We start from the raw sequence: 15,892 nt of genomic DNA on the forward strand, positions 1-15,892 counted from the left end.
ACTATACTGTAAGATTAAAAATGTTTTCTTTTAATTTTCTTTTTAATTTTTAGCACCCAAAATGTTTGTATTGGGGTATAGCCAGTTAACAATGTTGTCATAGCATTGAACAGTGAAGGGACTCAGCCACCCATATCCACGTACTCATTCTCCCTCAAACCCCCCTCCCACCCAGACTGGCACATAACATCAAGCAGAGTTCCATGTGCTATACAATAGGTACTTTTTGGTTATCCATTTTAAACATAGCAGTGTATACATGATCTTCTCAAAATGCTTTTTATGTGCTTGTTTTTAAAGTATTATTTGTGTGAAAAATATCATCACCTAGTACAGTCCAGTACTATATAGCCAATTGTATTAGTTGAGTACCTAGCCTAACTAGGTACAACGAAGAGGATTTATGAGCAAATTGGACTTACGAGCTCCCTCTCGGAATGTAACTCACACATAGGGGATTTAACCCGTTCATACATAGGGGACTTACTCATAAATAGTGTGAAGGAAAGAGGGTAACTGAAACTAATTCTGAGCTTGTGAGGCCAAGAGACCAAGATTACAGAAGCATCATTTCAAATGAGAAGGAAAAGGAAAAGTCTAAGGGATGTGGAGTCAAGGAGGAGGCAAGCCTGTGGAATCATATCTCTCCAAAAAGTTATTGAGATATATAATACTGTTGAGGGGGAGAAATTATTTTATTTCTCTTTTTCAAAAGTGTCAAGCCAAAAAAAAAAAAAAACACACCCAAATCTTTCAAACCACTGTAAGTGATCCTACTGCTGACTTTTTAACACCTCCTCTCTCCTCAAACCCACAACCTCAGTTGATGAACCTGCCTCTCATTTCACTGAAAAAGGAAAAGAAACGAAAAGAGAGCTTCCATTTGTTCCCACTATCAAGTCAACCCACATACTTGGATGGATGGTCTCTGCTCTTGGGTAAGGCTGGCCTCTTCCTTCCTGGAACACTCACCCACTTCAAGGCTTTGCTCCTGAAACTTCTGCCACCCCTTGCATCATCAATTTTGTTATTGTTATGGTACACTGTGGGTTATTTCTATTAACACCCGACATACCAACATGTAATTTCCCTTATCTTAAAAACCCTGATCCCAGGTCCATCCCCAGCCAATTTCCCATTTCTCTGTTTTTCTTTATCCTAAAGTTCTTTAATGTGTATTTATCCTTTCTGTTCCCATCTCCTGACATTTTTTCCTTGTACTCACTCCAAATGAGCCTCGTTCTTTACTCCTCACTGGAATCACTCTTGTCAAGGTCACTGTATACCCCATGATACTAAGTCAATTCTCCATCTTCATCTTGCTTTCTCAAGAGTGCTGAGAAAGTTCACATCTCCCCGTTGAAACGCTGTCTTCATTTGGCCCAGAGAACAATACACTCTTTTGGTTTTCTTCCTATTTCATTGGCTGCCCTTTCTCAGTCTCCTTGACCAAAATCTTCTGCTCTTAAAGACCTCTAAAATTGGAGCATTCCAGGGATCAGTACTCAGACTTCTTCTCTTTCCCAGCCACACTTATCTATTAATAGTCGCATAGTTTGACAGGTTTCTGGAATGCTTCCAGAGATGTATCTCCCATCCAAATCTTTCACTGTATTCCAAACTGCCTACACCAATTGGTATTAGTGTTTGGAGGTCTAAAGGGCATCTTAGACTTAGCAAATGGACTCTTGATTCTGTAGCCTCTTCTGCAAACATTACAATTCCCAGGCCAAAACACTGGAATCACCCATGACTCCTTTCTTCCTTTCATATTCCATATTCAATCTATCAGCAAATCCCATTGGCTCTGCCTTCACAATATATCCGGCATCTGAGAACTTCCAACCCTCTTCATTTCTACCACCATCATCACAGGCCTGGCTCTTCTTTTGTCTTCCAACAAATCTTCCTGCATCTATACAATGGACAGAGAAGCCTTTTAAAACTATGTCAGATTTTGTCTCTCTTCAAAGAGAAACAAAATCCATAGTCCTTGTTATGGCTTCACAGATTCTGAATAACCCAGTCCCTTGGACCTCCCTGACTCCATCTCTTGTCCACTCTTCACTCACTACACTATGATCACACCAGCTCCAGCTGGTCCCTAACTCATCCAGAGCATTCTCATCTCATAGCATTTGCATTTATTGTTCTTTCTCTTTCTGGAAATCTCTTCCTTTATGTATCTAAAGAGCTCATACTCTCATTTTCTTTTAGATTTCTGCTCAAAAAAAAAAAAATCATCTTTTCTGAAAGACCTGCTCTGATGATCCTATCTATATCCTATCCTTTCTTGCTGCACTTATCACTGTCTGATGTTATACTGTATATTGGGTCATTTTTATTTTTGTCTCCCCCTGTACTAGAATGCCAGCTTCTCAAGAGGAAGAAGTTCATGTTGTTCATTGTTTTTTCCTTAGGACCTACAGCAGTGTTTGGCATGTAATAGGTTTTAAATAAATATCTGTTCAATTTATGAATGCTAAAAGCCATGCTATCTGATTAAAATCCCTCTTATTTAGCTTTGACCCATATGTGGCTAAACTTCATAACTGAAATTAATCACAAGCTAATGTTCATAAGAGAAGGAGCCCATGACTCAGAGAGAGCACAGATTGTTCTAGTTGATAAGAAAGTCAAAAGAGTACAATAAAACTGCTTATATAATGCAGACACCTAGAGAAGGCACAATTAACTTGTGGTTAAGATGGGTTGTTGGAAATTTGGGCAAACAGATTCAGATGTTCTTGATAGCAAAATGCTTTGATATCCTGCGAAGGGCCCTGCTGATATCAGACTAGAGATTTAAAGGTTGGGAAAAAGAAAAATTCGGATTTGAATGGTTGGCTCTTGCTTTTTTTGCTACACTATGTGACTTGTGGGATCTTAGTTCCCCAACCAGGAATTAAACCCCGGCCCCCAGCAGTGAAAGCACTGAGTCGTAACCACTGGACTGCTAGGGAATTCATGGCACATAACTATTAAGGAATGGTGAAAAGACAATTAGCATTTGTTCTTTTGCATATCGCTATTAAATCAACTCTTGAAACAGAGTGCCTAATTAAACAGTTGCTTAATTTATTAGACAAGGAATGCTATTCTTGGTGCTGGTATTTTATTTTTACAAAGATATGTAAAAGAATGTGTTGAAATTCCTTCTAGTCGCACTTATGGATGCCTGGCTGTCCAGATAATGTGGTACATATAATACCCAAGAATCCTGAACCTAAACTTCTACCAATAAAGGGATGACAGAAAACTAGAACCATCCATGCAAGTAGAAATATCACATGGTATACAGGCCCCCTAAATTGAATATAGAAATCATATAGGTAAGCATATGTACATTTTTTTCTGGGAGCATAGCCATGAATGTCACTTCTCAAAGGAATCTGGGCTTCAAACCAAGGTTGAGAATTACCATCACACTGTTGATTTTTTTAGATCAATTTTGATATGGAGAAGAAGAAAATGCAAAATGATACCCATTTATAGACCATAAGCCTCCACCCTCCCTTGTGTCGTGTGAGTGCTTTCCACCCACCTAATCCAACAGACTCTTTACACCATGGTTGTTTTTGGAATTTAGAAATGGAAGGGAGTCAGGAGAAGAGGAGACAGAGGATGGGGCTAGAAGTAGCTAAAAAAAGAAAAAAAATTTTTAATTTTTTTATAGAAAAGAAGAGGTTAAGAGGGAAGAAAAGAGAGGGCAGATGAGAATGACAGGATGAGTGGTTTAAGCAGACTTGGTCATGGGGAGTGGAATCAAAACCCCATTCAGAACAGACCCTCACATGCCACAGCCCACATAAAGAATGATGATGTAACAACTGAGTGTGTGAGTGGCCGGGTCTGTAGGGGGTGTGTGACCTCACTGACACCTGAGCAAGAGTGGAAAAACAAGTGGGGACTTTAAAGTGGTTCATAAAACCCTTCAAGTAGAGTACCAGCTCCTGAAACATCCTACTGCCTGATGAGTGTTTTCCAGTGGGTTTGTGATTCAGTCAGACCCTGTTTACTAAAAGAGTCTGGAGGAAACATTTGTAGCTGTTAACACCAACTCACTTTCCTTCCAGGGCAATTCTACTTAGAAAGTAGAGTGATTCACATGAGCCCATGGATATTTTCCTGAAATTAGTAGCATTTAGCCAACCCTTTCATAAGATGGGACTCTACCTAGTGATAACCTTTCTTGGTCGGGGGCAGCCCTGACACTGGGCGTCTTGCTACAGCATTTCTTTCAGGGAGGACTCAGAGCCCTCATAGTTCCTATGGGAAATTTGGGTTCACAAAGATAAGATAGTGTGTCTAAGTCTCCTTTTTAAATTGAAGTCCTACCAGGTGTCCTTCTAGTCCCATTCCTTGATGCTGCTGGGTCTTTCTATCTTAGAATATTTGCGCTTACCGTTCCCCAGCCTGAAAGTCAGTCACTGCCCTTTATTTGCCTGGCTAACTCCTCCTGTCCTTCAGGCCTCTACATTTGACCCTTGGCTGTGATAAGGCTTCTCTGCCATGCACTTCCAGTGCACTTTGGGTCACTCCTTTCACATCACCCATCACACTTTTAACTCTCCTTCAATGCTTTTTATCCTTATGCAATTACAAGCTTCTAAGAGTAGGGTCTGTGTCTGTTTTGTTCACCACTGTAACAGCGAGACAAATCTCTCTTCAATACCCTTTTATACTGTTGAAGTTTTATAGACCTACGTAGGATACTCCTCCAGAAACAAACTAGTTAACAAAAAATTAAAAAAAAAAAAAAAAAAAAACTACATGACGAAAGATGTTTCTATCTACTTTCCAAATCCCAGATCAAATACTTCCATATGCCTTCTACTTCCTTCTCTGATTTATCCAACTTCTCTCACCTTTTGTGAATTCCTATATTTAATTTCAATTCAATTAACATCAACTCATATGCTTCAATTATAGGCAGCACAATCTAATTTTTACCATGGGACCTGGATACAAATTTTAGGATTCTCCTCCCTAAACATAAGCTTATCCCGTTTCATTCCTTGAGGCCTCTGGAGTCAAGCTGTGTGATTAAGGAGAAATTACTAACTACTCTGTGCCTCTTTGGAGAAGGCAATGGCACCCCACTCCAGTACACTTGCCTGGAAAATCCCACGGACAGAGGAGCTTGGTAGGCTGTAGTCTATGGGGTTGCTAAGAGTCAGACACGACTGAGCGACTTCACTTTGACTTTTCACTTTCATGCATTGGAGAAGGAAATGGCAACCCACTCCAGTATTCTTGCCTAGAAAATCCCAGGGACAGGGGAGCCTGGTGGGCTGCCGTCTATGGGGTCACACAGAGTCGAACACAACTGAAGCGACTTAGCAGCAGCAGCAGAAGCTGTGCCTCTTTTTCCTCTTTTATAAAATCAGAATGTAGCAATACCAACTCACAGAGTTGGTACAATTAAATGAATAATACACATAAAGCACTTACAACAGTGTTTGATATATAGCAAGAAAGTTCTGTACATACTATCATTAATCATTCAACAAACATTTGTAGAAGGACTCTCGTGTGCCAGATTCTGTGCCAAGTTCTGGGCAGAGGCTGTGGTGGTGCATTTTACCCCACACGTCACCTAGTGCCAGGCATACCATGTGTCCTAATAGATAGCTGCCAAATGGGATTGTCCGAAGTCAATCTATGGATAAAACCAAATAGCCCTGAAGTTCTGATTTTCAGTCTAACACCGAAGATAGTGAAGTCAGTGGAGTTATGTCACAGTATTAAAAATTTGAGAAATAAAAGTGCCTAGATCTAAATATTGGGGTAGAATGGTTCAGTGAATACACAAGATTGGGCAAAGTCTAGAACCACCGCCCCCCTCCCCGGCAACTTGCCCCTCACTTCTCTTCCTATGTGTGTGGAGGAAGTGGGGAGGACCTGAATGAAAGAATAAAAAATCCTACTGGGGTAGATTCATCAGTTGTAACAGATGCACCACTCTGGTGAGAGATATTGATGATCGGAGAGGCTATGTGTATGTGAGGGCCATGGGAAATCTCTGTACTTTTTAATTATTTTGCTGTGAACCCAAAACTGCTCTGAAAAAGAGAAGCCTATTAAAAAATGTATCACTTGGGGAAATGGAGAATTCAGTGTAGGCTTTTTTTGATTTTTACAGTTTTGACTGGGAATTGGAAGGTGAGCTGAGTAGAGATGGGAAGGGGAGTGGGTACTAATTTTACAAGAAGTGGGCTTCTTGGTTGGGTAAATCTGTCATGGTTGACCTGTCCCATTTGCAAAGCATTTCCGTCTGGGTTTTATTGGGGTTTCACAAGAGGGTGCATGTTTAAAAATAAAAACAGTATAAAATTTTTGTACATATTTCAGAGAAGACAATCGTAAGAAATATGAACACTGCTGATTGGATAGACACGCCTTTAAAGGGCTGGGCTGTTTCTTACTAACCAGTGACCTCCGAAGCTTTGCCTGCAGCAGCTGTCAGCAGAACCTGAGATGCCAGGGCCAGGCTGACCAGAAGGCAAGTCAGCACAGGGATAGAAAAGTTCAGTTCACTGTTCAAACCCGTCACTCCTGATAGTCACCAGAAAGTATTCCAAAAATGGTGGAGTCGTGAATGGGGTGCCCCCAGGAAGGTTTGACTCTTCCTGAAGTGAAGTGAAGTGAAGTGTTAGTTGCTCAGTCATGTCTAACTCTTTGCCAACCCGTGGACTGTAGTCCGCCAGGCTCCACTGTCCAGGGAATTCTCCAGGCAGGAATACTAGAGTGTGTCGCCATTTTCTTCTCCAGGAGATCTTCCTGACCCAGGGATCGAAGCTGGGTCTCCTGCACTGTAGGCAGGTTCTTTACCATCTGAGTCATCTCCTCGTTATGGCTTAAAGTAGTTCCATATGGCTTTCTGAACCCTGAGTTCAATTACTGCTCTCTGAGACCTTGGGCAGCGAGAGCCATCAGTCTGCCTGATTCTGAGGAAATGCAGGGCCAAGGAAGAGCTATTCATCTGGGAATCTGTCAAAAGATCAATCTCAAGTGCAGCCCCTCAGATAACCTCAGCACATCTCTGGGCTTCTCCTGGAAAAGTCCATAATGGATTTGCGGTCTTGAAATCCCCAAGAACAAAACATCCAGAGCCTCAGGATTTTCCCTCTTTCCCCAATGGCGCTTCCACTTTAGGCTGCCTCCCACAGTCTAAACAAAGTCTGAAGGCATCTAAGCAGAAAGAAGATGCTCATCCACTCCTTAGTGAGCCCAGTTTGCTCCTTGCTTGGCTTTTTCTTTTTCAAACACCTTTTCTCAAAGCTCTAAACAGAGTAGTTCACAAAACTACTAAACAGAGAATGCCAGCAAACCAGAAAGATAGGAGCAGAGTCCAGTTCCAAACACTCTGGCTCTACACTGAAGCTACTCTGACTCTGAGCATTCTTGATTTGCATTTCTCACTAACTGTAACCAGCCTTGGGCTCCAAAAATCCTGGCCTCTTCCCCTCTTGCTGCCTTGGAATGCTACTTCCAGGAAAGTAGCCACCAGCACAACCACGCTGTGGCCACTATCTGTTCCCAATCATTGCCTGGGGTTTTCAGTTTTACCCTCTCTTCCCGCTACAGCCCTTTCTTGTAGGTGGACCATGTTTTTGGTTTGTCTGCTCGTGTGTGTGTGTGAAGATCCCCATCCAGGACAGGGTAGGAGTAATTTTCTCCCAGAGTTCCCTCTCTCTCCAGCTCATTCCCTTAGCCTGGGCCTTTGCCAAAAGGATACTCACACAAAACCAACCACTCAGCCGGGACTTTGACTGCAGCCTCTCACCCAGAGAGGCCAGTCTAGAATGTGACCGGTGTCTTTGACTGGAACTCCTGGTTTCCTTGGAAGCTAGGACTGGCGGGGCTAAGCCTCGGACCCAGGAGCCCAGTAACTCACAATCTTCCTTCCTCTTCGACAGAGGTAGGAGGAACTCAGTCTCTGAGGAAGAGGCAGCAGATCACAGCCCTCCGCCTACCCCCCTGCCCCCTACCCGTAGCCAAATGACAACCCCTGGCCGCTGAGTTCTCTCTCTGTCTAGGAAGCTATAGCTGATTCCTGGTAGGTAACCCTAGGACCCAAGCCCTCAAACAGATGAACACTTACCTGTTCTGCAGCTCAGCTCAATAATCAGAGAGAAAAGCAGCAGGACATTCGAGGAGAGCAGACCTTTGGGATCCATCAGCCAGTGAGGATAAGGAAGGGAGCCTGGTGAGAGCCCGGTAGCTGCTCTCAGACCCCAGCCAGAGCAGAGAGAGCTCCCGCCAGCCAAGTGCTGCCTCTACTGTCTAGTTTATGCATCAGAAACCAGCAGGCTTCCTGTCTCACTGGGGCTTTTTCTGCCTGTGCCCCGAGGATTGGTCATCTCTTTCAAGCCTTAAGTCACTCTGCTCTTCCCAAGAAGTCAGAGTCAGGTGGTTACACTGCAAGAGCCGGGAAGAGATCTGTGTAATCACCTCGGTCAAACCCCCAGCCTTGGCAGAAATGTCCTCCCCTCTCTCCCTTTCTTAGCTGTCTCCGGGAAAGGGATGTCAAGCCTCTCTGGGTGGTTCTGACTGGTAACTCTTATTATAGTGCAAAGAAAAGATGTAGTTGTGTCAGGCTACCCCAAATTTGGATGGATTAGTCCAGATTATACTTGGATGATTGACTTTTTACAAAATTAATTTATTTTTTATTGAAAGATAATTGCTTTACAGAATTTTGCTGTTTTCTGTCAAACCTCAAAATGAATCAGCCATAGGTATACAAATATCCGCTCCCTTTTGAAACTCCCTCATGTCTTCCTCCCCATCCCACCCCTCTAGGTTGATACAGAGCCCCTGTTTGAATTTCCTGAGCCATACAGCAAATTCCCATCGGCTGTCTATTTTACATATGGTAATGTAAGTTTCCATGTTACTCTTTCCACACATCTCACCCTCTCCTCCCCTCTCCTCAAGTCCATAAGTCTATTCTGTATGTCTGTTTCTCCATTGTTCCCCTGTAAAAAAAATTGGAATGATATAGGGAAGATTAGCATGACCCCTGCGCAAGAATGATTGACTTTTAATAGCTGATGGACATTTTACTTCTGATTTGTTCCATAATTTCAGAGAACATCCCTCCATGCAGTCAGGTCCTGGTGCCAAAATCACAGATAGATGGAGGTGGGCAGGGTGGGTCAGCTGGCAGAAACCCAGTTTCCCTGCTGGCTACATTGTGGTAGAATTTAGTGAGCCCTATGCTGTGTTTGGAGGGGCTGCCTTATTTTAGAACTTGCAACTAATCTTTCTGTTGAGGAGAAGGGACTAAAACTGGTGGAAGATCTTGTGCTTTTCCATATATGAAACACACTATTATTGGCTCACAAGGAAACTTTGAAATGCAATTGTAACAGGGTTTTTTTTTTTTTTTTTTTGGCCGTGCTGGGTCTTCATTGCTGGGCTCGGGCTTCCTCTAGCTGTGGTGAGCGGGGGCTTCTGAACCATGGTGTTCAGGCTTCTCACTGTGATGGCTTCTCTTTTCGCACAGCACCGGCTTCAGTAGTTGTGACTCTAGTGCTCTAGGAGTTTGGGCTCAGTCATTGTGGTGCATGGGCTTAGTTGCCCCATGGCATGTGAGATCTTCCCATGCTCGTGTCCCCTGCATTACAAGGCAGATTCTTAACCGCTGGACCACCAGGGAAGCCCCTGTAACAGGTATTTTACAGGTCCAAGTCCCTTTCCAATGGGCCTCCCTAAGAGGATAAGGGTAATAAGAGCTGGTGACATAGTGACAGTGCTCTTTATTCTCATCATTCCCCTTTCCACATACATAAACCCCTGACGCCCAACTGTCCTGCCCACAATACTACCCAGTGCTGTGCTGGAGTCAGCACATATCAACTCATGAGAGCCACTTGTTAAAGTTTCAGAAAGCTTGTGAGCTGGTCATTGATAAACATTATATTACTAAAAATGGAATTATATAAATTTACAGTTAAATAAATTGCATCCAAAACTGAGGAAATTGAAAACTCAAAACTCATTACTTCTTAATTATTTTACATTTTACTATTCTTTTGTGCTCTTGAGAACATTACGTCTATTGTATCTCTGTTATGGGAACAAAATATCTGATCATGGTTGCTGCTACACGGCTTTCCCCAGCTTTGCATTCAATGCCATCATGCTGGTAGCTTGAAATCAGCCAGGGTGAGAGTATATATACCATGAAAAGAGGAAAATGATATATATCAGAGTTTTGATTCTTTAGGTTTTTAAAATATTCATTTATTTGTCTGCCTGAGGTCTTAGTTGCGTCATGTGGGATCTTTCTTGTGGTGTATGGACTCACAGTAGTTGCGTTGCTCAGGATTAGTTGCTCTGTGGCATGCGGGATCTTAGCACTCTGACCAGAGATCCAGCCCACATCTCCTGAATTGCACGGTGCATTCTTAACCACTGGACCATGAGAGAAGTCCGTTGATTTATTGTTTTGTTACTTGTCTAGATGTAAGAAAGTGAGAAAAAGATTAAACTTAAAAGTGTGTCATGACTGTAGTTTTAATTGTGAAATGCATAAAAAATTGAGGAAATATTTTCTAGTATTTAAAAACTTTTATCTTATTCAGCATAAAGTCACTAGTGTCACAATATATGTCTCCACATTTCTTTAACTTAAAAAGAATTAACTGCAAGCAACAATTGAGAGTGGAATAAAATACTTAAAAGTGTTGAGGAAAAAACTTATAATTATATAAATATAATTATAATTATATAATTATAACCACCAACTTATAATTTTCTGTATCCTTTGAAATTATTCTTCAAAAGTGAAGGAGAAATAAAGATATTTTCAGACAAACAAAGATGGAGGGAATTTGTTGCCATAGTTCTGACTTGTAAGGAATGTTTCAAGGATTTCTTTAGAGAGAAGGAAAATAATAAAGATCAGAAACTCAAATCTACTGAGGGAGAGCATCAGAGAAGGAATAAGTGAAGATAAAAATAGAAGCTTTTATTTTTTTTTATTCTTAATTGATCTAACAGATAACACATTGTTAAAAGTAATAATAGCAACAACATATAAACAATATGTCAAATTATGTATGCTTATGCATATGCCTCGTGTATATATGCTTATATATAAGTGAAATGAATGACAGCAATGATACACAAATCACGGGAGGGAGGAATTGGGATTATTTTGCTACTATTAAGTACTCATACTACCCATAAAGCAGTATGAAGTGAAGTGAAGTGAAGTTGCTCAGTCGTGTCCAACTTTTTGCAATCTGATGGACTGTAGTCTACCAGGCTTCTCTGTCCATGGGATTTTCCAGGCAAGAATACTGGAGTGGGTTGCCATTTCCTTCTCCAGGAGATCTTCCTGACCCAGGGATCGAACCCAGGTCTTCTGCATTGCAGGCAGACTCTTTACCCTCTAAGCCACCAAGGAAGCAGTATAGTGTTATTTAAAACTGTGCTTGGATTAGTCGTAAATGCATATTGCAAAATCTAGGGAAATCACTAAACGAAGTTAAAAAAAGAAGTATAACTGACATACTAAGAAAGGAGAAAAAAATGAAATCTTACGAAAGCTCAATCAAAACTGTAAAAGATAGAAAAAGAGGGAAAGACAAAAAGTGCAACAAAGAATGAGGTTAACAAATAGGAAATAGTAACACACATGGTAGATATTACCCCACAATATCAGTAAACACGTTGAATGTTAATCGTCTAAATGAACCAATTAAGAGGCAGAGATTGGCAGAGTGCATCCAAAAACAAGCCTTAACTATATGTCTTCAAGAAACCCACTTTAAATATAAACACATATAAAATTAAAAGTAAATGAATGGAAAAAGAAAACAAGTTAATATTAATCAAAAGTAAGCAGATGTGGCTATATTAATTTCTGACAGGCAAGCCATCAAAGTAAGGAAAGCTATAAGGAATAAAGAAGAGTATTACATAATGACAAAGAAGTCTCCACAAAGACATAACAATCCTTAACATGTATGCACCTAAAAACAGAGCTCAAATAATAAGGTGAAAACTGTTAGAACTACAAGGAGGAAAACAAAACAAAACATATACTTCCAACAAAATAGGATTTATTGCAGGTACTAGTTTAACATGTGAAAATCAGTTAATCCATCATATCAACAGGCTAAAGAAGAAGACTCACAAGATCACATTAATAGGTGAAGAGAAACATTTGACAAAATTGAACAGGTTTTCGTGATAAAAACTCTCGACCAGCTAGAAATAGGGGAAGGGGAATTTCCCAATTTGATAAAGAATATCCACAAAATCCTATAGTTAAGCCATCAAGTTTGTGGTAATTTGTTATAGCTGCATTGTTACAGCTGTCACAGGAAACTATTTTAAACCTAAGGGGCAAGGTGACTAACCTGAGGTTTGCAGTTATTAACTTGGTACACCAAGCTGCTTCGTCAGCTATAAAGAACAGATTCTGACAGATCAACAACAAAAGATACACCGTTGATAATGCTTTGTATTTACAGAGTCATATTCAAAAGCCTTCACATTACACTGGACAAGAATCCTAACCAATCTTCAAGCTTGTGTGGATCAATAGCCCATTATCCACAGAACATTCCATTTGGCACAGAGACAGGCATAGGCAACAGGAGCATCTGGATGAGTACAATTTCTGCCCTACACATTCATCACTTGTAACAAAGCACCACTTCCTTCCTTTTGCCTATGTGGAGCCCCTCCCTGAGAGCAAGGAGGACCATGTGTCTGTGAAAAAAAAAAAAAAACAAACCCTCTGCAAACAATCTCAGGTGGGCTGCACAATGAGGTCATCTCCTGCTCTTAAACAGGAAAGTATAAATCCCCCTGAGACTTGCTACTCTCTCTTCTGCCACTTTAAGGTGAGAGATGGCAAAGTGACCTGCCTGAAGGTTCCTGGTTCTGGACTGCCCCTGAGCATTCCAGCTTCCCAGCCAATGACCATTCTCTGGTCTCATACCAGAGGTCCCTATAATATAAGCCACTCCACAGGGAAGGGTCACTGAGAAGCAGTCCAGACTACCTGGCTACTTGGAGTTCATTTATTGGATAAGTAAAAAAAAAAAAAAAAAAAACCCACAAAAACAAAATGAAAGTATGAAATTCCCCCAAACTCTGAAACATCTCCTAGGAGACTTGATTGCAGAGTCTAAAACTGGCCTGGGGAAAGCACTGGGAAAAACACCCTGGGGTCTGCCCTGTGGGGTGAGATGAGGAAGCTCACTGGGGATAGGTGACTGATATGGAGGCTGAGCCGGCCAGGGTACCAAACAGCCCTGCCATGGCCTGGGGTTGTAAGGTTGAGGGGACACGGGGGCGAAAACGAGACTATGAGGTGGCTGTCACTCAGATCTAGACCCAGGTTTCATCCAGCATCTTTCCCCTGAGAACTCAGGAAGTTACCTTCCTGAGCAGATCGATGTGCCCAGGCTCAAGGAGGGGAGCTGGGTACGTAGCCCAGAACAGTCTGTGATGATGTCCACTGGCAGTGCCTTCTGACCCTTACCTGATCTGTGCTACTCAGATTGCCCACTTCAAGGCTTTTTACCAGGTTTCCCACATCAGTGCCTGCTCTAATCCAGTTCAGAGCACTGGAATCTGGAGGTTGAGGAGAGAGATCTATGAGCATATGTAATCTGAGGATTTTCTCTCTGAAATCTTCTCACTTCCCTGATGATTTTGCCATCGTTCCAGACCTCAGAGCCAATGTGTGGAGATCTCTCCCTTTCTGAGACCTTTTTGGAACTTGACCCTGAACTTCTCATGTCCCTGAAGTCTCCGCAGCTCTTTGAGAAGCATTCTTGGTAGGGTTGGGGGTACTCTTTAATGTCCCCCAAATTGCCCTACATGGCAGCCATGTAGTTTGCTAGCTTGCTTTCTACAGGCATAAGCCACTAGAAAGAGGGAAGTGCCCTTATCAGCCCACACCTTCTAGGAAGGAACAAGCCTCAGGAACCAGTAACAGTGGCTGTTGAGGCACCAACCTCAAGCTTTTTCTTGTGCACCAAAAACTGCCTCCCATAACTCTGATCCAACTTCTCTCTCTCTCTCTCTCTGGCTGCACTGGGTCTTCCTTGCGACACTCTGCGATTCATTGCAGCTCATGGGCTCTAGAGCACGCAGCTCAGTAGTTGTGGCATGCAGGTTTAGTTCCCCTGAGGCATGAGGGATCTTGACTCCCTGATCAGGGGTTGAACCCACATACCCTGCATTGGAAGATGAATTCTTAACCATTGGACCACCAGGGAAGTCCCTGATCTACCTTCTTAGACAAGATAGATAAATATGACAATAATTTGTGAAGTACTCTAGAAACCCTGAATAATCACTGTCAGCCTTATTCTTCCCTCTATGCAAAGCTCAACCCAAAGCCTCATCTTCAGTCATTCTGGAAGGCTTTTTGGTACATCTACTGAGCACTTCTGCAAAGGTTAGCAAGGAGCAAAATGCTCCTTTCTCTCTGAATAGATCCAGTCTCCAACCACCGTGGCTTCCCTGAGAGACAGAGCTGGGGAATGAGCACTGCACCTTCTATGAGATCATTCAATGATTGTCTGAGATGCTAATGGACCAGCCCAGAACAGGGATTCCTGTGTCATCATGCCAATGAAGTGGACTGACTTGAAGCGAGTCCAGGGAAAAGGGAGAAGTTAGACTACTAGCTGAATTCTGAGAAAGTGAGCCTATTTCCTCTTACATATGTAGCCCCTAGAACTACATATGTTGGCTGACCCACTTGTTTGTATTTATTTCCCAATAAAAGAAGGGCTCTTAAAGGCAGCAAACAAAACAAAAAACCAACAATGAGCTATAGACTAGAAAGCTTCAGTGAAGACTCTAGCTGGGGTCATTGGTGAGCACAATGAATTATGTGGACAGCCCCAAATGAAGGATGGTAGAGGAAGTTTAGTATCTTCCTCTGCTCTATCCACTTGCTTGCTCCAGCACTAACCCTGAGAAAACCATTCCACTTGGTTAAAATGTAACAACTCCAAATGTTCTTTTTTCATGTAATTGTATGAGGACTAACACATTTAATTATCAACCACTTGAATTATTTTATCAGATATCACTACTAGTTAAGAGCAGAATATTTAGGAAGTGTAGTTTTTTTATTTTTTAAAATATAAATTTATTTATTTTAATTGGAGTCTAATTACTTTACAATATTGTATTGGTTTTGCCATACATCAACATGAATCAGGATTCTGTCTCCTCTTTTAAAAATTGCAAATATAGCACAATATTGAAGAAAAATTTTAAAGAAAGAAAATAAAATCTTCCATAGTTTCCTAGCCTTGTCACGACTTTTCAACTTTGCAAATCTCCTCTAAATCTTGTTTATCAGGTGCTAGAGTGACTGGTTGAGAATTTTGACTCGGCATTTGCAGTAACATGGTTGTCATACTGAATGAAGTAAGTCAGAGAAGGAGAAATTTTGTATGATATCCCTTATATGTGGAATCTAAAAAGAAATGATACAAATGAGCTTGCTCATAAAACAGAAACAGACTCACAGACTTAGAGAATGAACTTAGGGTTGCCAAGGAGGTTGGGGGGAAGGAACAGCTAGGGAGTTCGGTTGTGCCTCAGCTGATAGAGAATCTGCCTGCAATGCGGGAGACCTGGGTTTGATCCCTGGGTTGGGAAGATCCCTTAGAGAAGGGAAAGGCTACCCATTCCAATATCATGACCTAGAGAATTCCATGGACTATATAGTCCATGGGGTCGCAAAGAGTCTGACACAACTGAGCGACTTTCACTTTCACACTTCCACTTTGGGATGGACATGTACAGACTACTATATTTAAAATGGATAACCAGTGAGGACCTACTGTATAGCACATGCAACTCTGCTCAATGTTATTTGGCAACCTGGATGGGA

At 41.8% G+C, this 15,892-nt stretch overlaps 1 protein-coding gene across 1 annotated transcript in view; it reads right to left on the minus strand.

The window, feature by feature from the left end:
• The window catches only part of SLAMF1 (signaling lymphocytic activation molecule family member 1), a 39,356-nt gene extending 30,855 nt beyond the window's left edge, over positions 1 to 8,501 (minus strand). Inside the window, exon 1 of the mRNA XM_010837853.1 lies at positions 8,108 to 8,501. Coding sequence (XP_010836155.1) covers positions 8,108 to 8,183 — 76 coding nt within the window. The 5' untranslated portion in view covers positions 8,184 to 8,501. The remainder of the gene's footprint in view (positions 1 to 8,107) is intronic.
• Positions 8,502 to 15,892: the final 7,391 nt, after the last annotated feature.

This window comes from Bison bison, unplaced genomic scaffold (genome assembly GCF_000754665.1).
Source record: "Bison bison bison isolate TAMUID 2011002044 unplaced genomic scaffold, Bison_UMD1.0 scf7180017864082, whole genome shotgun sequence".
Classification (NCBI taxonomy): Eukaryota; Metazoa; Chordata; class Mammalia; order Artiodactyla; family Bovidae; genus Bison; species Bison bison.